This window comes from Rhinatrema bivittatum, chromosome 9 (genome assembly GCF_901001135.1).
Source record: "Rhinatrema bivittatum chromosome 9, aRhiBiv1.1, whole genome shotgun sequence".
In the NCBI taxonomy this organism is placed as follows: Eukaryota; Metazoa; Chordata; class Amphibia; order Gymnophiona; family Rhinatrematidae; genus Rhinatrema; species Rhinatrema bivittatum.
In genome coordinates this window covers 161,166,169-161,191,764 of record NC_042623.1, presented here as the reverse complement: position 1 = coordinate 161,191,764, position 25,596 = coordinate 161,166,169, and the positions used below count along the sequence as shown (strand labels likewise).

General features: G+C 43.8%; 1 protein-coding gene across 1 annotated transcript in view; it reads right to left on the bottom strand.

The window, feature by feature from the left end:
* The window catches only part of LOC115098863 (dysbindin domain-containing protein 2-like), a 77,562-nt gene that overhangs the window by 32,824 nt on the left and 19,142 nt on the right, over positions 1 to 25,596 (bottom strand). The window contains exon 2 of the mRNA XM_029615903.1: positions 14,698 to 14,847. Coding sequence (XP_029471763.1) covers positions 14,698 to 14,847 — 150 coding nt within the window. The remainder of the gene's footprint in view (positions 1 to 14,697; positions 14,848 to 25,596) is intronic.

Here is a 25,596-nt window from a genome sequence, read left to right as displayed (position 1 = left end):
CGTTTACGCGCAACATGCTAGTTAAACACATGTATGCTAATTTTATATGCACAATCTCCTCATAATACTTTGAAAATTGCCTCCTAAATTTCTGTGAACACCAAACCCAATTGAACAAAACCATTCATTTAAAACAGGGCACTGTTTGCATTGGATTGAAACAACAACTTTCTTTTCACATATTGCATATCTGTATTAACAATGAAGGCATACGTTAAGAACCTTGATATAGATCTAGCACCAAAGCAATAAAGTCTCTTTCCAGGTTAGAGTATCGGTCTACTTTAAAATTCTTCTCCGGTGTCCCTAAGGGGTCCATTTTCAAAAGATTTATGCAGTTAAAATTGGCTTTTAACTACATAAATCTAACTGGTTAAAAATCCCTTCTTCCTTACTCATCCCGCTAAAATCTTTCTGGACAAAAATCTGCTGTGTGCACAGAATTAGCCTGACAAAAAAAGGCTAGGTTTGTGTTTCAAATTCAGAAAGTTGGCTTGATATCTAGTGCTAACAGACTAAATCTGTGCAGTCAATTCCATCCACACAACAGCAGGCCTAAATCTAACTGCCCAAGTTTTGTGAGGTTATATTTGACCAGATATTCAGTGGCAACTTTAGCTATTTAGTTGCCACTGAATATCTAAACAGAGTAAACCATTAAACATTCTAGTCTCCCTTAGTCCAATTGACCAGTGGCTTCCACCGGTGCAGCGGCTTTCTTCTCCCACCGGCGCAGCAGCACCTGACAATGACGTTCTTTGTGCGACTGTCTTGGAGGGGGCCAGAGGGATTTTGGAGCCGGCTTCATAGATTCTCGATCTGCAGCCTGCAGTGAGTCAGGGAGAGTTAGCAGAGCCGGTCCGGCCTTCCTTGAGTGTTCCAGTCTTGGCCAAGGTGGACACAGCAGTGGCGGTGCCCTCCATAGATTTGACTCGGGGGAACCCCTTCTCATGCGGGCTACCCTGTAATGATCAGTCGCCCTGCCGTTGTGACTCTGGATCCTATTTGGGATTTTATGGCGAGTTTTGAAGCTTCCTTAAACACCTGTACTTCAAAAACGGATTCTTTTTTTTCTTGATTAGATCAGATAAGGATTTCTTATGATAATCAGCTTGCTGCTCTTTCTCAGAAAATTTCCCAGACGGATTTGACTGTTCAAGATATCCAAGGTTTTCCGTCTTCCTTTGTTAAAGACCGTAATGTTCTAGCTAGAAGGATTGAACAATTAGAAAATCAATCTAGGCACTTGAAACTCCATTTTTTAAATTTCCCTATGGTTACTGGGGAAATACCTGATGTCACATTAAAAATACCTTCTTGAGGTCTTGAAATTTCCTACTGATAGTATCCCATCAATAAGTAAAATGTTTTTTTCTTCCATTTCTTCTCAAAATCCTAATAATCAAGTTGCCTCTTGTTTTTCCAACTTGACTGATTTCCTTGAGAGCTCCTCTGATATTTTTGACCGTGCTACTTTGTTAGTTACCTTTTTTACCCCACAGGATTTAAGTTTAGTTCTGCGTAATTATGGTCAGCCTGTTCGGGTGTTTCTTGATATAGCACGTGTAACTCAGGAGAGAAGAAGAGCGTTTCTTTCCCTGAGGCAGGAGGCTATTTCTCTTGGCTGTTCTTTTTCCCTTAAATATCCTTGAATACGCCATATCAAGTATAACAATGATTTCTATATTTTCTTTGCTTCTGAACAGCTTAAGGCTTGTTTGGACTCCAAATGGCCATTAACTTCTTCTCCAGCGTCATTATAAGTACTAATGGTAATGATAACGTATAGTCTGACTGCATACTACGCTAATTTATTTATTTTTTCTTTTTTGCCTTATATCGCCCCTAGATTCTGATCCCCTTTTCCTTTTTGTTCTTTGTTCAAAAGGATAATAATTTGAAATAATTTGTTTTCTTATGTATATTTCATTTAGAATCTTGTTTTGAATTTTTGTCCAGGTATTTCAATGCAAAGGTGATTCTTTGTATGTTTTTGAAAATTCACATAAATTAAAAGATTAAAAAAAAAAATTCTAGTCAGAGGCAACACTATATCAGGTGCAAAGGTTTTGCAATATTTGGCAGTGAAGCCAACTAAACCTAGTGTTTTACCATTTGTTACGCCCGTCAGTTGCAGACGGCTGCAACTGCTGTTGCTCACCTCTCTTTACACTTCCCTGACTATGGGGTAGACTAGCAGCCTCCACCAGCTGCCGACGGCCTGCCTACCACTCCCAGGCCTCCTGGGGCAGCATGGACACCGCCGACTGCCATCGGGATCCATTAGGTGCGTACGCACATGGGCCAGTCTTAAGCACTTCATGGCAAGAACCTCGGGGGCATCCCCTCCGGATGACATCATCCCTTCTGGATATTTAAACCAGCTTGTCCTGCTTAGGGACTACTTGGCAGAGATCCATCCTTGCTAACTCCACCTCACTCTCAGAGGACCTGAGTTCCAGTTCCTGTTTCCTGGCGTAGACATCTCGGGTACCCGCTCCTCAGGGGCCCTCTTCTCATCTTCGGCTATCTGCTCCTCGGAGGGCCTGACACCTGGAACTCTGCCTACGCCATTCCCTGGGGCTTCCCTGGAACCATCGCTCTCTCTTCATGAGTACCCCACTCTACGGACCACTTCCTGTTCTAGCGAGGACCTCTCTGACGTACCCCGCTCTGCGGATTATTACCATCTCTACGGAGGACTCCCTCTGGCGTACCTCACTCTGTGGGCCTTTACCAACTCTACCGCGAACCTCATTGGGGTTTCCCACTCTACAGACTGCTATCACCTTTACTGAGGACCCTCACCGGTATACCCCACTCTGCGGGTCATTACCATCTCTACAAGGACATCTTCAGCATACCCTGCTCTACGGACCGCTATCATCTCTACTGAGGTCCCTGTCTGGTATACTCCGCTCCACGAACCATTACCATCTCTACTAAGGACCTCATCGGTGTACTCCACTCTGCGGACCATTACCAACTCTACGGAGGTACTCCCTCTGGGCATCTCCCATTTTACCGACCCTGTGTCTCTGGGCCTGTGTGATCTCCTCTCTGGCACCCCCTGCTCCGCGGGTAGTGCCTTATCTCTTTTAATAAAGACTCTAGACTGATACTGTGTCTGACATCACTGAGACCTCGCCTCCCGACGGTAAGGCTCATGGGGCTCCTCCCTGTGGGCGGTACCATCCCTCATCTTGGCCCAGGGCCCACATACTAACTAATCCTAACAGAATCCTAACATCATCTTTGAGGCCTTCAATAGCCTAAAGTACATCTATGCTTTAAATTTCCCAATCTAATATCAATTGTTGATCCATAGATAGGTTTGGGATTGCAACCTCATCCAAATATTCATTAATCTCCAAATTTGTGATGGAAGCATCTAAACTGTATAATTTCCCATAAAACTGGAGTAATCTTTTCCTGATATCTGTGCTGGAGATTAAAACATTGCCCTCTTTATTTTTAAGTTTAACAATTTGATTCTGTTTATCCTGGGCTTTCAACATCCTTGCCAAAAGTCTAACTGCCTTATTTCCACCTTCGAAATGAGAGTTTAACTAGTTCTAACTTGATGTGCTATTGTATCAGAATCTAAATCTTTGAGTTCTTTCCTAATTTTGGACAGCTGTTCCCAGATATTTGTAGATGGATTATGTTTATGGATGACTTCAAGCGATGATATCTTTTTTAATATAGACTCTCTAGACCTTAAGTTTTCTTTTTTCTTATAGTAGGCCCTCGAAATGAGCTTTCCACGGATTACAGATCTGACTCATTCCCAAAGGGTTATTGAAGATATATTCTCTACTTTATTGATGAAAAAATAGTCTTGTATTTCCTCCCTCAATTGTGTATAGTATATACACAATTTGTCATATGTATTTGGTTGTTGTACATGTAAACCGGGGTGAAGGCACTTAGCCATACCTCGGTATAAAAAAACCTTTAAATACATAAATAAATAAATAAATAAATAAATGGTACTCATCTGACAATAAAAAGTAATTCAATCTCTAAAAATGTTTCCCCAAGTCTAATTGTGAAAAAAAAAAAGATCAATCCATATTGGTACATGATCTGACTAGGTGATAAATCCAATGTCAGAACCATTACTTGATTAACAATAGATTTTTCAGTCCAAAGACAATCTATTCTTGAATAACAATTATAAGTTTGGAAAATAAAGTGTAATTTCTAATTTTAGGAATGCACAGTCTCCAAATATCAACAAGATTCCAATTATATACTAATTCTCTAAGACGCAGTCTATGGGTTTTAAGGTATTGCTACTTCCAGAGGAATTATCTAGTTTTGGCGACCATGTGATATTAAAATCTTTCCCCAAAATTAGGTGGCCCTCTCCCCATTTTAGTAGAATATCAGAAATTTTGTCCAAAAAGGCACTCTGCTCTATATTGGGGGCACAGATATTTACCACTAACCTATATTCAATTAAAAGAAAACTCCCTGCCATATCTTCATAACTCTTCTTAAACTGATATATAAAATGCTTAGAAAACAGAATAGCCATTCCAGTGTATTTCCCCTTATTAGAAGCAGCAGCAAAGAATCTAAATGGGAAATTATCTGATAACATTAGGTATTCATAGCACCTCTTCAAATGAGTCTCCTGAAGAAAACCATGGAGGCTTTAGAACACGAGAGTTCCCTATACAGCAAACGTCTTTTAGAATGTGAATTCAATTCTTTCACATATAATCTAATTGAATATAATCTAAATCTGGACATTATTGCCAAAATGAATCTCTCCCCCCCCCCCCTCAGACCACAGAAAAATACTATCAGTATGTTACCGAGCTTCCACTATTATCCACCATTTAGTCATTTTATCTTCTATCTCTGTATTATCTAATAACACCCAAACCCTTACCATGTCTCTATTCCATTGACCCAAAACTCTTCCTACCCTCTTGCTATAACCCCTGCTTGCCCTCCCCTCCCCCCAAACTTACCCTTACCCACCATGTGATCTGCTCTGATCTAAATGTTGATCCTTAATCCCGCACAGAGGAAAGATCATCAAAACCTTCAATCTCCTCCCCCCCCCCCCCCCCCCCCACCCAAGAAGCTGTACTATTTCAATTATTGTAAAATGAACAACAGACATCATGGTAAACAATAATAGTCCCAAGTTAAGGTCAAACGCACTAAAATAATAGGAATATCTTCAGTGTTAGATCTTAATAGAAATTAGAGAGAAGCCAAGTCTGAGATTCGAGTCATCACATTTTTCACTGGCATGGATCCACCAGAGTGACGCCGAAGCCTCCAGCCTCCCTTTTCTACTCATTGCCATCGAAGACGATCATCTCTCATCTCAGATGGTATAGAAATTGAGGGTGACACACTTTTAAATTTTAGACCAGCTGCTTTAAGAGCAAACACTGCTTCCACTACAGTTTTTACTCTTGAGTTGGACCCACCAATAGTAAACAGTATGCCAGCTGGGAAAAGCCACCAATAGCGAATGCCTTCGCTCCACAAGATCGAAGTGATTTCTCTGAATTCCTGACATTTCCATAAAGTAGAAGGTGAAATGTCTGCAGAAATTGTGATAGCATGGCGGTTCCATTGCTATGCTTCTGCAAAAATCTGTTCCTTTACTGCAAAGCTGTGGAAGCAGACTATAATATCTCTCGATCTGTTATCATTTCACTGCCCCAAGGAACAGTGAGCTTTCTCAGTTTTAATAAGTGAATCTCAAACCTCTTCTAATCGCTCTTCAGATCCCAAGACAGCATTGCATATTTTCATAACAGTCTCCTTACAATTAGCGTATTACGGAGTCTCCGGTACCCTGCGAATCTGTAGATTGCAGCCTCTAGTGCAATTTTCCAGGTCTTGAAGTTTGTTTGTGAACCTTGCATTCTCTGTTTGTAGATCTTTATATTTTCCATTCAAAGTATCTAATATGTTTGCATGTGCTTCTAGGCACGTATCGTTTTCTTCTCGCTGCCAGCCGATAGCCACTTCTTCTTTAAGTTCAGCCATCATAGCAAGCACTTCTTGTCTATTGGCTTTGATGTCAGCCCTTAACTTGCAAAACCACTCATGAAATTCTGCCCTTGTTGGGAAAACACTCCCTGCAGATGATCGAGTATTTTCAGTAGTGGTGTGAACCTTGGACTGCCCAACGTGGCTTACCATGTCTTGAGCACCAGATCCAGGACCTGCTTCTTCATCAGATTTCACATATGAAAACTGTTTGAGGTCCATTGTTTTTCTCTTATTTGTCATATTTGTCAATATTGCAAACTTTTGCCACTGCAGATCATGCGACTGAAGAAGGAAGGCTGTGATAATTAGAAGATTAGGCTTCTTGAGTAGAGGAGCAAAAGACTCAGGTGTCCATTCAGGATGGTGATGTCACTTCCTCCTAAACCTCTCTGTTCTGATGAACCAAGGTTAAAAATACTAATGGTATTCAATCACACATTTTTTGTAATCCTGGTGATAGCAAAACTTATAAATTAAAAATTTTATGAACTGTGTTAATTTATAAGTTTTGCTATCACCAGGATTGCAAAAAATGTGTGATTAAATAGCATTATCACATATGGAGCAATTGCACATTTAAAGTGACCTTGAGGAAGGCTGGCATTAAATATAGCAGATGAATTAAATGCAGATGGCAGTGCAGATGGGCATAACCGCTCTCTTAATTTTTTCCTCTGGAATAGGCTATTAAAGGTGGATCTGAAAAATTGGAATTCAGTTGCCTAATGTGCCAATGTTTCAGCAATATCTTTTTAACTTCATTAGCATGAGATGAGAACTGAAGAATACAAACTGGTGAAATATTTACCTGCTTGGAAGATGGTTGCAGTAATAAACCTTGGTTACTATATAGTGCATGTTTAGAATTTTTTGGCACATTAAAGAATGGATATCCTTTGTTTCCTATCCAATGCTTTTATTTTATAATCAGAAATAGTAAAACATAGATATCTTAGTCTCAAAAACTCACTAATAGGTAGATTTTCTTTACTTTATTGGATTTGATAAATTGCCTTTCAATAAGTCAAAGTAATGTATAGCTTATAAGAAAACTCCCTGCAGATACAATACTAATACAAACAATAACATTGACAGTGATGCCAACTGTACTGAAATGAAGTAAGGAAGTACCGCTGTAGATTTCTGATATACAGAAAATTAAAATCCTGTTATAATTTTATAGAAGTAACCTAGTGATTAGAGCAGCAGGCTGCAAATTAGGGAAGCCTGCTGAACTTGGGCAAGTCACTTCATCCTCCACTGCCTCAGGAACAATCTCAGGGGCCTATTTACTTAGAGGTGAATTTTAAAAGAGAATACTTTTAATATTACTTAGCTGCACGTCAACACTGTTTCTTGAATCTCCTCAACGTTTATGAGATAACTTGGTAGCCCTTCCTTTTCCCCAACATGGCCAAGTTTCAGATTTATACACAAAGCTTGATGTGAACAACGGGAGAATTTCCGGTCATTTGGTGAGCCTGGATCCCTGATGAAGGATTAAATCCGAAACTTGGCCATGTTGGGGAAAAGGAAGTGCTACCAAGTTCTCTCATAAACGTCAAGGAGATTCAAGAAACAGTGTTGACGTGCAGCTAAGTAATATTAAGAATATTATTTTCGCAAATGTTGAGGAGAATTAAGAAATGGCATTGATGTGCAGCTAAGTAACATAAGAACATTAATACATAAGAATTAATGGTATTTGGAACAATGTTTTCACATTTTTCATGGTTTTGAGTCTTATTGATCTAAAAAAACCGAGGGATGGTGGTATGTTCATGATTATTGTTGCGGTCCCGACCGCCCCTCTCCTGATAGGGCTCAGGCCCGCCTACCTCCGCTCCAGTACTTGCCGGATTCCGCCCGGTCCGGGACCCAGTGGTCTCTCTCTTGCCACGTGGTGGTCACCATTGCAGGCCTGCTCCTCTCCGGTCTCGCGCGCGAGGACGTCCTTCTTGTGCGCCCAGCTCCCGGAAGCCAGGCCCCGCCCTCGCGGCTGATGTCACGCTCGGCTCCCGATATAACCGGCGCTCAGACGTTCCCTAAACGCCTTGCAACGAGGTTCCCAACTTCTTAGTTGCTTCCAGTTGCGTTCCTGACTGACCTTCAACTGCCTGCCTCTGACTCCGGTTTGCTTCTGACTCCGCTTCAGCCCGCTGCCTGCCTCTGACTCCGGTTTGCTTCTGACTCTGCTTCAGCCCGCTGCCTGCCTCTGCCTCCGGTTTGCTTCTGACTCCGCTACAGCCTGCTGCCCGTCTCTGAATCCGGTTTGCTTCTGACTCCGCTACAGCCTGCTGCCCGCCTCTGACTCCGGTTTGCTTCTGACTCCGTTACAGCCTGCTGCCCGCCTCTGACTCCGCTACAGCCTGCTGCCCGCCTCTGACTCCGGTTTGCTTCTGACTCCGCTACAGCCTGCTGCCCGCCTTTGACTCCGGTTTGCTCCTGATGTCGCCGCAGGCCCCGACCTGCCCTGCCTCCACCTGATCTCCTGCTCTGCTCAGCCGGCTCCCAAACCTACCCGGGTGCCATGAACTCTTGTCTCACCCTGCCTGCCCTGGTTCCGGCGCCCCTGTGGGACCACTCCTTCGACTCGCTCTTTCTCTGCTGCTGATTGGCCTCCGGCCTTCTCTCTGCCTCAGGCTTTTCTGGACATTACTAACAGCACCTAAGTCCCAAGGGCCCGGGTCCCTACGGGCTCCTCCTGGGGGGTCCCCGGCTCCGGGTGAAGCCTTGCCAGGTTGTGTCGCCGCCTCCCGGCCTACCCTGTCACCTCCGGTAGGTCGGCCCAAGGGTCCACCATCTTCTCCAGCAGCGTTAAGCCGCAACAGTTATAACAAGAGTGGGTAACCTGGATGGTACCTTCACATATTTATATGAAACTACCACTTCCTTCATTTAAAAATTTTCAAGATGTTCATTTGTCTGATATAATTATTTGGAAAATATACAAAACAATTTTTTAATTGGATTATGTGAGTTCATTTTGGTATATTGCAGTGTTTACTCACATTCTGGCAATTTTTTTGTTTTGGTAGAATATGCTTAGGCAGACAGACCAGAAGTCTCTGTTTTTGGACTGCTGCACTCCTCTAGCCACTGACTGGCCTATGTGCAGACGTCAGAACCTATGCAAATAGGAGCTGATGTAATAAGCCACACTAAGCCTTCCATGGGTTTCTAGCGTGTCTCCTACTACCATGGGAAATTTAATATCCGCTCAGAGGGAGGCGTTAAACTTCCTGTGTGCTGGATCTGCAAGTCCTTCACCATGTCAAACTGCTCCCAACTCTGGCCCGACTGGCCAGGCATTCCGGATCCTGTTGTTCCTCCAACCCTCCCTCTCATTTTAAGTCAGTCCAGCAAGTCCGGCCATTCTCCTCACACCCCATTACCCTCCTCTGAAAGAATAAAACATACCAAGCAATTCTGAAGCCCAATCTCTTCTCCCTATGAGGAAACTCTTTCCAGGGAAGACCCCTCCTAGCAGGGCTGTTCTCGCACCAACCTCCGATTGGTCCTTTCACAGACACATGTCAGCAAAAGGACCAATCCCCTTTCAGAATTGTAACAGGGCAGCCTTCTGAAAGGGGATTGGTCCTTTCTCTGACATGTGAAAGATTGGGAGGGGGTCTTCTCGGCAGGGGCTCCGTAGTGGGGAGGGGGAAATGGGCTTCAGAGTTGAAAAGCATATTTTTTTTTTTTCAGAGGAGAATAATGGAGTGGGAGGAGGACAACCAGACCTAATGGACCGGACATGCTGGACTGACTTAAGGTGAGAGGGAGGGACACAAGACCAATGAGACCCGGAGTGCCTGGCCAGTCGGGCCAGATTTGGGAGCAGTTTGATGTGCTGGAGAGGGAGGGAGGACTTGCTGGACCCACCCACATGGCCAGCCTAGCCACATCAGGGTACTTTTTTTTTTTATTAGTCCAAGTTGGCATGCAAATAGACCAAGAGTAAAAAAAAAAAAAAAGAGCACACGTTTTCAGTTTCGCATGCTTTATTTACACCTGGTCTGTTTGCATGTCACTGGCTTACTGCATCCTGCGGAGACCACTCATTTTAGCGCCTGCATAAAATAAAAACCCATGCTGTATCCTAACTCCGATTTTAGCATGGGTTTTTATTACATCTGCCCTATAGGCTGGCTGTGGATTCTCGGTACATTCTGATATCTGCACAGGAAGGCAGCAGGTGAGCAGCAGGAAAGACAAGGCTGGCAGAAGATTAGGAAGCAGGTAAGTGGAGAGAGGTAGGGTGCTGGGGCTCAGGCTGGGGAAAGGGGTCAGAACAGTAATATTAGCCAACTGTTCTGTAATGCCCTCAAATGAATATTAAAATGCCCAACTAATAGCAAGAAGTCTACACAGAAATCAGATTGGGTTCCTCCCAAAACCACAGAACGACTAACCACATCTTTAGCTTAGAAACCCAGATGAACAAACATGTAAAGAACAGCTCAGGGAGAATATGTGCATGTTTTATTGACTTTACAAAAGCCTTCAACTCTATCTGGCACCCTGGCCTCAACTTTAAACTACTACAAACCGCAACTGGGGGAAAACCCTATGATATAATTCAATCCATTGTATTCATCTAACAGCTGTAAGGTAAAAATAAACAACCTGCTTCAGACAGGAGGGAGCAGTGAGACAGGAATTCAGCCTGAGCCCCACCCTCTTTAACATCTGACTCAATGATCTCCCTGCAGTACGGGAGAGATCCTCAGAAGCCAAATGCCTGCTACATGCAGCTTATTTGGTCATTCTGGTCCCCACTACAGGTCTACAAGAGAATCTAAACCTGCTAGAGACTTACTGCAAATCATGGGCCCTACAAGTAAACCCGGAAAAAAAAGTTATGATTTTCCAGAAAAGACCAAGAATCTCCAACAGAGATTTCAGTTCTTCCTAAATAAACAAGAAGTTGAAATTACCCCAGACTATACAGCCTCTGGGAGTTTTAAATTGTCTATAAAGACACTACAAGAAAAAGCTCTAACGGCCCAATATGCAACAAAGAAACCTCTGGACAAATACAACCCCCAGTAAAACCATTAAAATTATTTGATAGCATCATTCAACCAATTCTCTTTTATGGGAGGGAGGTCTGGGGCCTCTCTTAACCCAACACTATATGGAATAGGACAGCCCCCCAATAGAAATCCTACACCCCCAGTTATGCAGGCACTCTTAGGCCGATGCAATAAGGGCACCCAGTCTAGCATACGAGTTTTCTCGTAGTTGGAAGCGTGTTTTGGGCACACAATCATAGCGTCTGATGCGGTAAGGAGATTAGCACAGCCAAAGAATATCAGATAGCACCCATCGCATTTAAAATTGCATGAAAAGAAAGACATAACCTATTACTGCCCGATACAGGAAAATGCACCCAAAGGCTGGGCACCCAATGCACATTTTTTAACGCCAGAAAATTAATTCCAGCTCTGGAGGTGGAGTAAAGTTTACTCGCAGTCAAAGGCTCATGAGAAACATAAAAAATGTGGTCCTCTGTGTTGCGATAAATGTGCCCCTTGTAGGGTAGGATTGTTTAGAGAGATTAGGATAAGGTTTGGTTGTTTGGGGATAGAACAAAAAATTAAAAAATGTAAATAGGGAGTAGTGGAGCGGAGCATGTTGATTAGCTAAAAGACACCTTAATAAACCATGGGTGATTCCTTTACTTTTGGTAAACAAGCATTGCAGATTTCTGTAACTTCATGTGAGCGATGCACTTCCACTAGGAAAGTACAATTTAGACGTCCGGGTGCCCGATGCAATATACTTTGAGTGCCAGAAGCACACATTTCTCCCAAGCATGCCCTTTTTGTACGCTGCTTCGATTTAATTCTCATTAGAATACTGCATCGGGTGCACAGTGGATGTGGATGCGCGGGCATTGGGAAAATGGGCACTCAGTGTGTGTGTGTCTTATTGCATCGTCTTGACTGTCTGCACAGAAGCACCTTAATAATGGGTGCAGAGCAGAATTAGGACGCCTCATGTCATCTCAATAACAGTGCTGCAACTCCCTGCATTACCAACCTATTGGGAGGAGGAAACTGCAAAAGAACAAGCTGGGCTTCTACAGATCCCTACACAGAAACTACTCGCTAGCAGAATACCTCCCTTCAACCACAAATGCAAACAGGCAGGCTGAATATGCATGAGATAGCTTTGCATACACGGGAGGCAATGCACGCAAATCTATCTCACACATATTCATTGTTGGATATCCTGTTTGTGGCTCTCGAGGACCCGAGGTTGTCACCCCTGAAATACAGGGGTCACGGATAGAAGCAGAAAGATGCAGACAAAAACTAAACTGGAACCCCAAGACAGACAGACAGACTCTGAATGGAGTGCAGCCCTGGAAAACTAGAAACAGAAATGCATTTTCTCCTGTGCTGGGCAAAATGCAACAGAGATGCACATTTTCCAAAGCTGACAGAGAAAATCCAAGACTTCTCCCAAAAGAATGAGCAAGAAAACCTCTGTATAATCCTGGGGAAAAAGAGGAGCAACAGCAGCAAAACATCCTGCCACAAAGCCAAAAATGAAACCTGACCAGGGACCACCCAGACCAGCACAAAACCCTGAGACACGTTTATTTATTTTGCGATATTTGTATGCCGCCCACTCGCTACAGCTCTGAGCGGCTAACAGAATGGCACACTCATAAAAATTTGAAGAAACAAAAACAAGCCTAATTTATTTCAATATCTAATGATAACAATTATTGTCTCAACATGCCTGACATACCCAACGTCTGCAAATGCCAGCTGAAATAGGAAAACGTCTTCCACATTTTCTTAAATGCTTTCCCGCAGGATGTGTATGCGTAACATCTCAGGGAATGAGCCCCCCCCCCCCCCCCAGTTCTGGGGCAGCCACTGAAAAAGCCCTCTTGCAGGTCTCAGAGGCGAGCTTGTTGTACAGACACATATCTCCAGGAGTCCCCTCTGAGAAGCCCTCGGAGGCCCTGATGGATTATGGATACACATCCATGGTTGGGCTTCGGAGGTCATGCACTAGACATGCGACCTCATATTCCACTCTCTTAGTCACCAGAAGCCAGTGCAACTCCTTTAAAGTTGGTGAAATGGGCACACATCGATTATGTCCGGTTATCAACTGAGCAGCAGCATTCTAAGGCAATTGGAGAGCGCATAGAGCGAGAGCTGGCAAGCCTATGTACAACGTGTTGCAGTAATCTCTGACGCTGTACTTTCTATAGCCTGTACCTTTACTTGCAGGGCCAAGTGCTTCCATTAGGGCAAACTAGGCAGTCACCTAGTCCTAGAGCCACACCTTGAGGTAGCAAAATTATAGGCAGAGGTCCAGGACTGCCAGCGGTGCCCATCTCACTGGCAGCCAAAGAGCATGGGAAGAGACCTGGGGCTGCTGGCAGAGCCCAACCCAGCAGCCAGAGAGTGCAGGAGCTGCCGCCAGTAGGTAGGTTTAAGGAAATGCTGGGGTCAGGCAGGTGAGGGCCATAGAGTACTGATGTCAATCTGGAGATGGGGGAAGAGTGCCCTGGGGCCAGATAAAGCCAGGGAGGGGTAAATCCGTGAATGTCAGGGCCGGGCTAGGAACGCGGGGACAGAGAATACCGGAGAGGTGGGGCAGGGGAAGTCGGTGAGTGTTGAGCCGGGTTGGTGGTGGGGGGAGGCAGCAGAGAATGCCAGGTCAGGCTGGGAAGGGGGGAGAGGAGAGTGACAGACTGGGCTGGGAGGATGATTGGATTGTTCTGGGGGTGGAGAGTCCTGGGGTCAGGCTGGAGCCTGGAGAGAGAGGGAAGGAAGTGCTCGGGGAGGGCTGGGGAGTGGGGTTGGAGTATATTGAGGTCAGGCTGAGGAGGAGGGTTGAATTGTGTTGTTCAGGCTGGAAAGAGGGAAGGCAGTGCTGAGATTGGCGTGGGGAGTGCGGTTGAGTTGTGCCAAGATCAGTGTTTGGTAGGGGGTGGAGTTTGGATGGTGCTGAAGTGAGGAAGAGGCCAAACTATGCTAGGGATGGGGTAAGAAATGCTGGGATGGGGTTTGGCTGGGGAGGGCATTAAGAGTTTGCTTTGGTTGGGCTGGGGAAGGAGCTCCGTGTACTGGGGACGGGGAAAGGGAGCACTGGAGAGAGAAATCAGTCCAATAGGGATGGAATTGGTCTGGGCAGGGTGGAAGGGAATGGTAGGGTCAGGCAGGCTGGGGAGGAGGCTGAATAATGGCTTCAGGGGAAGTTAACCTGCTATCAGTTAGTTTATAAGATAAATTGTAATAGAGATTTATTTATGCATCATACATCTGTATGATATATCGCCACGGGCCTGTGTCTGGCAGCACTGATGCGTGTATCCCAAGGCACGGGTTTACATCAACACAGCTATTAATTTTTTTTTTAAAACTCATGCTGAACTGACTGCAAATGATCCTTCCATTATATTCTTTCCATATTCTGTAACGTTGCTAACCATATTCGTTGACGCCTTGACTAGTTATGGATGCATAGAAATCAAGACTTTCAATCCCCCCCCCCCCCCCCCACACGTCCTCACTTCTGTAATGTAGGCTCGTGGGAACCATGCAGCTTTCACACTGGCACCGCTGTGACATGGGGCTATTTGGCTTTCTGCATGGTGCGCTCACTGCTTGTGCTATGGCCTTCGATACTCACGCCTCTTGTGCTCGAACTGTAGGTGGGATATTGGGAAATAGTAATCCACATCATGCTGGAAAACCTCTTCAAAGAACTTCTGTCTCTCTCGGAGCTTGAGATGCTGCTGGGAAGGCTCCATGTCTCGCACTCTGGGAGGGGTCGCCTCAGCTGCAGCGGGAAGATAGGAAAGAGGATCTTGTTAGACGCTGAGCAGGGCAGTCGGAGGCAGGCCCCTGGACCAGTAAATAGCAGAAGCAGCTTCAGTCTAGCATGAAAAGCCTGAACTAGCCTAGGCAAGCACTCAGACCTCAATTAAGCAATCTTCTGTTCCGAGTGAAACAGCACAATCAGTGCTTACTCTGAAACAAAATAATAATGATGACATTAGAGCAGTTTGAAAGTTGTGAAGAGTGAACCATGGTCACTGCTCACAGTCCTAGTATGGACCAGTCGCATTGCTCCTTCTACGTATTCTGTCATATCCGAAACACAGGCAGTGGAAGTTTCAAATTAATGTTAATTGCACCACTCTTTTGTCTGCTGGCACAAGTCCAATGCATACTGGGTAATACTCCAATGTAAAGGAGCTCCTAAAATGGCACCACAGCTGGATTAAATTAGCACCCTTCCAGTGTGTAATGGGCACTTTTCCCAAACTGTTATTAGTCCACTAGTTGCATTAGGAGGCAGTGCTGGTCTCTCCCTTTGTAATAACAGAGATAGGACTCTGCCTAGTTCCACCTGTTTTGACAGCTGTTTCAGAAACTCTGTGAGGGACAGGTGGAACAAGCAGAGTCTGTTTCTATCTCTATGCAATGCTTTTCCTTTGCTAGCACCACATATATCAAATCCTGCCTCCTACATGTAAAGGCATGAGGCAAATAGCTGTGAGACTTAAGCACCCAAAAAAGGAGGCTGGTAGCATTGCAATGGAGTGTGATTTGGTGGCTGTACGTGGCATGCCCTGGTAACACTGGAATGGAGAGTGATTCGGTGGCTGCTTGTAGCATTGGACTAGAAAGTGATTTGGTGGCTGTACGTGGCATGCACTGATAGACTGTTCATGGAGTGTGACATGCACTGGTAACACTGGAATGGAGTATGATTTGGTGACTGCAGGTGGCATGCACTGGTAACATTGGAATAGAGTATGATTTGGTGGCTGTAGGTGGCATGCACGGGTAACATTGGAATGGAGTGGGATTTGGTGGCTGTAGGTGGCATGCACTGGTAACACTGGAATGGAGTGGGATTTGGTGGCTGTAGGTGGCATGCATGGGTAACATTGGTATGAATGTGATTTGGTGGCTGCAGGTGGCATGCACTGATAGAGTTGGTATGGATGTGATTTGGTGGCTGTAGGTGGCATGCACTGGTAACACTGGAATGGAATATGATTTGATGGCTGCAGGTGGCATGCACTGGTAACACTGGAATGGAGTGGGCTTTAGTGCCTGTAAGTGGCATGCCCCAATAGAGTTGGTATGGATGTGATTTGGTGGCTGCAGGTGGCATGTCCTGATATAGTTGGTTTGGATGCGATTTAGTAAATGTGTATAGCATACATTGGTACAGCTGCGAAGACTTTTGGATCATTATCATTCCATTCTACACATCTGTGTCAAAATTAATTCTGTTCTGATCTAAACAGTCTGGATTTCACACTTTTTGCCAAGCATTTAAGGCTTGGAGCATTAAGAATGTGTCAAGATTAAACCCATTTTGTTCTCCGCTTTCTGCATCTGCTCTCCAGTCTGCCTCTCTGGCCAAGAGCTCATTTTTTTAATGTCAGTAATAAATTCATGAATCCCTTCTGACAGAAATAAAAACTGGCTGTGATCATACCACAGAAAACCTGTCAAGTTCTCTCCTCCCACTTGTGTTCTCTATTACAAAGCTAAGCTACTAGAGAGCTGTGAGAGAACGATATCGAAGGCAAAATAGTACCCGCAAAGAGGAGACCAAGGGGAGAAGAGAAGTAAAAAAAACAAACAAGAGGCAGAAACAGATAATGAGTGAGGGAAAGAGAGAAAATCAGGGCTCCAAGAGAAGGGGAAGAAAAAGAGAAAAAAAGTCTTCAGAAACAGAAGGTAAAAGCATTACTGCAATCCAGCCCCTGGACACTGCTGGACAGGTACATTTTAAAAGGGTTGCCCTGACAAAATGCTAAGACAGATGTGCAAGGAGATGATTGCATGTCTAGTATTTTCTAAACGACAAGCTCAGCAGCGGAGTTAGGTGGCTAAACGTGTATTTCCGAACAAATGGGTGGGACAGTGCAGTGGTGTAATGGGGGTGCACACACACCTCACATATGGGAATGGGAAGGCCTGCACTCTCGAAAGAGGCTAAAGAAGCAATAACTGAGGCTCTGAAATTTCTAATGCATCAGGGTAGCTGCAGCATTAATTTCCCATGGTACAGATATGCCAATGGACTGGGATGCAAGTGAAAAACTTAGGACTGGTCACATGGCAGCTCTTAGACAGGACAATTAAGTTCTTTCGAAGCATCCTGGGGGTATTCATTGGCAGATCAAGTTAGATCACTAAAGACTGCAAAAAGCCAACCTGCAAGGAAGAGGAAACTAGCTCTCAAGGGAAAAGGGATTTAGCAGGTTGTAGGAGGCAGAACTGTAGGCGCTCTGAAAAGGGGCTAAGGAAGGAAGGAAGCTGAAGCTTGAAGATGGTAAATGATATCACTGATGTCAGAAAGCAAGCGCTTTACGATTACCCTGGCTAGTGGCAGGGTTTGGCTTTTGTAAAATTGGGGTCAGCTCTGCTGTTTGGAAGACACAGTATGCAGGTAGAGCCCAATTTAAGCACAGGAAGGGAAGGATAAGTGAAAAGGGCTCCCGAGACTACCAGGAGGCAAGCCCATCACAACAAGTAGCCTTGTAATTAGATGCATTCAACTAATTTTCAATTTGTTAAAACATCTGCATTGCCCATATTTTACTGCACCATATGTTTGTATTCAACTGAGCATCTCATTTAGGAATTCAATCCAGAATCCAGATGGAGCTTTTAGACAGCTAATACTGATTGAAAATCTGCTCTGTTTTGGGGTGCACAAACTTAGAGCCTGGTTTTCTAAGCTTTCCCTCTTTCCTAAACACACAGGAAGGGAAAAACAAACGTAGAAAATCAGGCCCCTCGTCACCAAAACTCCAGGAGCTCAGGGATGTGCTGGCAGGTCCACTGAAGGACTTGTTCAATAGATCCCTGAAAAAATGCGAGTAATGCTGCGGGATTGGAGGAGAATAGTGATGGTTCTGCTTCACAAGAGTGGTAGCAGAGAGGAGGCTGGAAACTACAGGCCTGTTATAGCCTTACCTTGGTGGTGGAAAAATGAATGAAGACTCTCCAGAAGGAAAGGATAGTGAACTATCTACAATCCGGTGGGTTGCTGGACCCGAGGAAGCAGGGATTCACCAGGGGAAGGTCCTGTCAGGCAAATTTGATTGATTATTTAGACTGGGTGACTTTGAGAATTGGATCAAGGAAGAATGCTCGATGTGATCTACTCGGATTTCACAAAACAAGAAGCTTGGGAGTGAGCACCAAGGTGGTGGCATGGATTACAAACTGGTTGACTGACAGGAGAAAGTGTGTAATGATAAATGGAACCTGCTCTGAAGAGAGGGCCGTGTTAAGCGGAGTGCCACAGGGATCAGTGTTGGGACTGGTTCTGTTCAATATCTTTGTGAACGATATTGCAAAAGGGATAGAAGGTAAAGTATGTCTATTTGTGGATGATATTAAGATCTGCAACAGAGTGGACATGACTGAAGGAGTAGAGAGAATGAAAAATGATTTAAGAAAGCTGGAAGAGTGGTTGAAGGCTTGGCAGCTGGGATTCAATGCCAAGAAGTGCAGAGTCATGCATCTGGGGTGTGGTAATCCGAAAGAGCTGTATATGATGGGGGGTGAAAGACTGATGTGACCAGACCAAGAGAGAGATTTTGGGGTAATAGTGTCTGGGGATCTGAAGATGGCGAAGCAATGTGACAAGAATGCTGCGCTGCATAGAGAGAGGAATAACCAGTAAGAAAAAGGAGGTGATAATCCCCTTGTACAGGTCCTAGGTGAGGCCTAACCTGGAGTACTGGGTTCAGTTCTGGAAAGTGTATCTCAAAAAAGACAGAGACAGGATGGAGCGATTGAGAGAAGAGCGACCAAAATGGTGTGGGGTCAACATCGGAAGACTTATGAGGAGAGGCTGAAGGATCTGCATGTGTGTACCCTGGAAGAGAGGAGGTGCGGGGAAGATATGATACAGACCTTCAGATACCTGAAAGGTTTTAATGATGCATGAACTTCAAACATTTTCAGTAGAAAAATGAAATGAAACTCCAGGGGATACGACTCAAAACCAATTATCAGGAAATATTTCTTCATGGAGAGGATGATGGATGCTTGAAATGCCCTTTCAGAGGTGGTGAAGATGAAAACAGTTAAAGAATTCAAAGGGGCATGGGATAAACTCTGTGGATCCCTAAGCCTAGAGGATGGAAATGAAGAAACAAGTGCAGGGGGTAACTTGCTGGTGCAGCATTACTACCCCTAACACTTCTATGGCCAAGTCCATAAGCAAAGCATGTTAAAAGCACTGGTTGAATTTTAAAGAAGGCCCATCATCCAGAAAAAGAGAAACATAAGGGTAACGTACACAGCGCAGCAGATACTACCATGAGAAGCTTCCTGGCAGACTGGATGGATCATTTGGTCCTTTTCTGCCATCATTACTATGACTGCTTTGTGTATAACTTTGGGAAACTGTGGATGTGATACATATATTAGCTTTTCTATATAATTCAGGTTGTTTTAGATACATATTCAAAGGGTGGGACTTGCTTACTTGACATAAAATTCATTACAAATACATCATCACCAGTCACTAAGAAAAGTAAGCACCTGGGCTGGGCAAACTGAGGTCCTGATTTACATTCTGTGCCTATGGGCAAAATGCTTAGGGAAAGAGGCCCTAAGCTGCTTTGAATCCCAAGGGCTAGAAATGAAGCCTCCCTCTGGGCCTGGATCACCAGGAGCGAGTTGACCCTCCATGGTCTGCCCATTGCAGCATGTGCCTCCTCTCCAAGATGGTCCCCAAAAGGTAAAAGCTGTAAGGCCATTCTCCTATGTAGCACCTTGCACCTCCAACATCTGGTCAAATGCAGATCTTTGGAAATGTATTTTTTCCATCAAATATCTGTGAAGATAACATTATAGGACTACACTAAATGCTTTCTGTTTGGCTGCTTTCATTTTTAAACATTGATGTGGGTTGCTCAAGTACTACTAGGAAGTTTCATCAACTTATAATTATAATTTATTCATAACAATTAAGAAGACAGAAATTATTAGGAGCCTTTGTGGTCTTATTCAATGCTTCTCAATCCATTCCTCCTCAAGTCACACCTAGCCAGTCAGGTTTTCAGTTTATCCATAATGGATGTGCATGAGAGAGATTTGCATGGACTGCTTCCACTGTATGCAAATCTATCTCATGCATATTCATTGTGGATATCCTGAAAACCTGACTAGTTAGGTGTGCGCCAAGGACTGGGTTGAGAAGCACTGGACTTGTTGATACACTAGAGCAGGGGTGGTCAACTCTGGTCCTCAAGAGCTACAAACAGACCTAGTTTTCAAGATATCCACAATGATTATGCATGGGATAGATTTGCATGCACTACTTCCATTATATGCAAATCTTTCTCATGCATAATCATTACTGATATCCTGAAAACTAGGTCTGGATTAGAAACTGGCTGAATGGGAGGAGACAAAGGGTAGTGGTAAATGGAGCTTTCTCTGAGGAGGGGGTTGTTACTAGCGTTGTGCCTCAGGGATTCGTCCTTGGGTCGGTTCTTTTCAACGTTTTTGTGAGTGACATAATGGAAGGGTTGTCGGAAAAGGTTCGACATTTTGCTGATGATCTAGTAAATACAAAAAGGACTGCAAATACTGTTCTATCAAAAAGAATAACCTAAAAGGACCTACCTAGAACAGTGAAAAGTGTATCAACCTTTTATTACAAAAATGTATTTTGTCCAAAATTGCATTTCTCAATTAAAATAACTGTCCTTTTATCCTTAAATCTAATCCACAAGAGGCTAATCACGTATAAGTCATATTAAATCATATCAAAATAACAAATGGTCTTTATTGATATGATTTAATATGACTTGTATATTTTTAGCTTCTTGTGGATTAGATTTAAGGATAAAAGGACAGTTATTTTAATTGAGAAATGCAATTTTGGACAAAATACATTTTTGTAATAAAAAGTTGATACACTTTTCACTGTTCTAGGTGGGTCCTTTTAGGTTACTCTTTTTGCTGATGATACCAAAATCTGTAACAGGGTGGAGAGCCAGGAAGGAGTGAAAAACATGAGGAGAGATCTAGCAAAGCTCAAGGAATGGTTTAAGGTCTGGCAGCTGAGATAAAGCGATGGTAAAAGCCAGGATGTTTGGGTTTATAGGGAGATGAAAGGTCAGCAGAAAAAGAGAGGCGATCTTGCCCTGGGTAGGTCTCTGGTGAGACATCACTTGGAGTACCTTGTACAGTTCTGGAGACTGCACCATCAAAAGGATATAAACAAGATAGAGTCAGTCCAGAGGGTGGCTACTAAAATGGTCAGTAGCCTTTTTTTCTAAAATATATGGGGATAGACTTAAAGATCTAAACATATTCCTAGAGGAAAGGCAAGATGGCGAGATATGATAGAGACATTCAAATATCTCAAAGGTTTCCATACAGGGGGTGAACATTTTTCAATGGAAAGAAGGCTCTAGAATGAGAGGTCATGAGATGAGGTTGATAGGGGTTAGGAGTAATCTTAGGAAATATTTCTATACAGAGTGGATGCTGGATGTGTAGAACAGCTTCCCAGTGGAAGTGTGGAGACAAAAAACAGTATCTGAATTCAGGAAGCAGAGGATCATTATAGGGGATCTCTAAGGAAGCGATGAGAATTATAATGCTAAATGAATTGGATGGATGGGCAGACTGGATGGGTCATACGGTCCTTTTCTGCCATCATGTTTCTATGTTTCTATCTTTGTGGCTCTTGCGGACCAGAGCTGTTCATTCCTGTAATAGGGTCGGTAACTGAAGGTAAATGTGCATGCATTCTGTAACAATCAAACACAGTGGGCTATAAACCAGGAGACCAGGGTTCAAGTCCTGCTGTCACTCCTTGTGACCTTGGGCAAGTCACTTTACCCTCCATTGTCTCAGGTACAAAAACTTAGATTGTAAGCCCTCTGGGGATAGAGAAATACCTACAGTGCCTGAATGTAATCCACTTTGAAGTGCTGAAAAAAGTGCAAAAAGCGGAACATAAATCTAAATAAAATAAATAAATAAATGGAATTAATACAGCTTTCTCTTTTCTGGTTTTTTTTTTTTTACCTTTGTGCATGTCCAGTCATTATGGTGCCCATCCCCAGCTCCTTTTCTATGTCCCAGGGGAGTCTTGCACCAACTGGTAGGAAGCGCTGCCTGTGCTGCAACAGACTAACCAACATCTACCATGACAGGAAGCTCTCATGCCCAAATTGCCAGAGAGTGTGCCCTGCCATATACTTTTTCCAATTCTGGCCAGGCTCTCAAAGACTTGCTGCAGTCACGTGTCATAGCGCAAGAGGGCAAGAGTGTCTTCTAAAGTCTATTGAATGCATGGTGGCTATTGGCCTGCCAATGGTGCCTTTCCCTCCCCAGAGCAGTGCATGACCAAATATTTGCCATTGGCCCTGGAAACCACAGAAAAGGTATAGAAACCAATTACTGGGAAAGGAAAGGGCACAGGAAGAGCAAGGTTAGGGCCTTGGCATAAGCGATTTATACATTTTAATAAAGATAAAGTGTGAGAGAAGCCAACGAGATGGAGGGGAATGGAAAGTTAGAGGGAACTCAGTATTGATCTGTAAAGTTAGCATGAACTGAGCAGGGATGTGCGTAATTCCTTTAACAGTGAAAGAATGGCCACTCCTCCGGTCATGCTGCTCTCACATGCTGCTCATGTTCACTAACAGAGCTCAGATGGTTTGCTTACATAAGCCTCTCCCTAGCCACAATGCACTGCCCCAACTCTTAGCAGCTAATCATCCCTGCCCCTCCCTCCTGACACTCCACTCACATCTCAGGTCAAGTAGTGTGCTTGCCATATTAGTCCACTTGAATGCACTAAAATGAAAGTAAAGACGAACAAAAAAAATCCCATAAGGTGATACATTTTTAGTGGACTAACTACATTTCTTGACTGGCTCCCTTCCTCAGATCCAAATGAAATAACCAAAAGATGACATTACCAGAAAATACAACGGAATCATAAAATACATTACGAGGGTAGTGCAACAATGAACAGGGAAGGGAAAAGAGCTTTCATATGTTAGAGTGATAAGAGGTTGACAGAGAGGCAGTAGAATTACTTCTTAGTGAGTTAAGAAAACCCCAAGTCTCTGTCAAGTCCTTTTATGTAAGTACCAAAGTGTTTGATTACTGTAGTTTCAAATATCTTACCTTCCTGTATTGTCCTGAATGTAGCTGTGAGCATCCTGCAGGGGCAGAGGAGGAATGGGCCACCTGGAAAGTCCTACATCTCTTCTCTACCCAAGGCAGCAGGTCAAGAGGTGACATAGTGGGGATACTCTATCAGACCTGGATCTGTGACTGTGGCAAAAGGTAGCCCATGCAACACCTTTTGGTCTACCCATTGCTTGCAGATGGCGCCTGCATGGTGCAGGAGCTTGATGCTAACCCATAGTTTGAAGTGTGTTGGTCAGTTGACGGTAATATGACTGCGGTTCTGGTAGGTTGCCTGCCATATGCATGCTTGTGTGCGTGATCCTCTGGGTCAGCCACTACTGTTCTCAAGCCTAATTCATCATTTTATCATTCATCTTCTTAGAGTTCAAATGTATCACCCTCATAAATAGTACATTTTATCCCACAAAACTATGGCATTTAGGGTCAGGCCAAAGGTTCCATGGCCATGCTGTGCACTGCAATGTGGAGGTCCTGTGTTCAGTGCCTTGGCAAGGTCTTCCTTTGGCCAAATATGGAAGGAGGATACACAGCCCTTGAGGGGGTCATCATGCAACGACACTACCTGGTGGCCTGGCTTAGGGCCCACAATTGTAGAGAGCATGGGTCCCCACCCCCCGTTGAGGACTGTCACTGCAATGACGACTAACAGGCCAATACAGTACAGTGCGCTCCGGCAAAGCGCACAGTTAACCTGCGTTTGGACGCGTGATTTCGACGTGCTAGCTTTACTCCTTATTCAGTAAGGGGTAATAGCACATCAAAAACACAGTCTAACCCCCCCCCCCACCCCCCCGAAACTAATAGCGCCCGCAACATGCAAATGCATGTTGATGGCCATATTAGGGATTCCCGCGCAATTCAATAAGTAAAATGTGCAGCCAAGCTGCACATTTTACTTTCGGAAATTAGCGCCTACCCAAAGGTAGGCATTAATTTCTGCCGGCACCAGGAAAGTGCCGACTTAATATCATGGCGATATTAAGTCGGAGGTCCGAAAAGTTAAAAATAATCAAAAATAAAAAAAAATGTAAAATTGGCCCGCAGCTCGCAGGTTGAAAACTGGATGCTCAATTTTGCCGGAGTCCAGTTTCCGAACCCGTGGCTATCAGCAGGTTCGAGTACTGATGCTGGCAAAATTGAACGTCGGCTGTCAAACTCGCTGACAGCCGCCGCTCCTGTCCAAAAAGAGGCACTAGGGACACGCTAGTGTCCCTAGCGCCTCTTTTTACTGTGGGCCCTAATTTGAATAATTTTTTTTCTGAATCGTACGCACAGGAAAGTGGCCTGTGTGCCTGCTGGGAGAGCGGGCGCTCTCCCGCGATTTTGACTGTATCGGCCTGTAAGTGAGCTGGGAGGAGGATATAAAACAGAGAAGAACCCTGAGTAGTTGAGAACCATAGCTCAACAGAATCTAGTTCTGAATGAGCTGGAAATCCAAAGAAGCAAGAGAAGCAGACACACACACATATATATGTTTATATCTATATCTATATATATATATATATAGAGAGAGAGATAGTATATTGGATCTAGGCTTTAAATAAAATAAAAATGATATGTAGGTACCTAAAATGGTATAGCCGTCAAAGAACCCTAAAATAGGGTAAGTAACACCACTAATGTTTTAAATGATTTGAAAGATGTTTAATGTTGTAAGCTTTATTAAACAATGGCAAAGAATATCAAAACTATTAAAAAAAAAATTAAAAAAAATAAAATTGCCACAATAACAATCACATATATTTATCAATTGCCCTAGTCAATCATTCCTCATTCACACTGCTTCTAAACTCTCTGTAGTGTTATGCATTTCTAACATGTACAGATATCGACATAAAACACTGTCAAAATATATAGAAAGTGCTTGTAATGAAAGAATGACACACTTGCAATAGAGCTGGACTTCAAGAAAGATACTTTGTGAATTGCAAATGAGTCACATGGAAGATACCTTCATTCAAAAGAGGCTACAGTTGAATCACAGTCCGCAAGAAACAGTGATGTTTCTGTAGTCTGTGTTCTACTTCTGCTACATCCTGTATTTTCTCTGCTTGTAACATTAAGCATCTTTCAAATCATTGAAAACATTAGTGGTGTTACTTGCCCTCTGCCCGCCCACAAAGTTCTCCAGCTAAGGGACAGCCGGAGAAGTGACTTATCCAGCTAATTAGCAGCCACGTGCTTGGATATCCTATTTATCCAGCTATCTGTTGTTTCATGCCTTTTCAGTGGTAGCTGATGGCGAGTTATATTCAGGTATCTACCATAGGTACTTCCTTTCCCATAGAGAGTATAGTCTAAGGGCCTCATTTACTAAGCATTTCCCCCATAGACACAGAATGGGAGAGAAGTCTTCTAC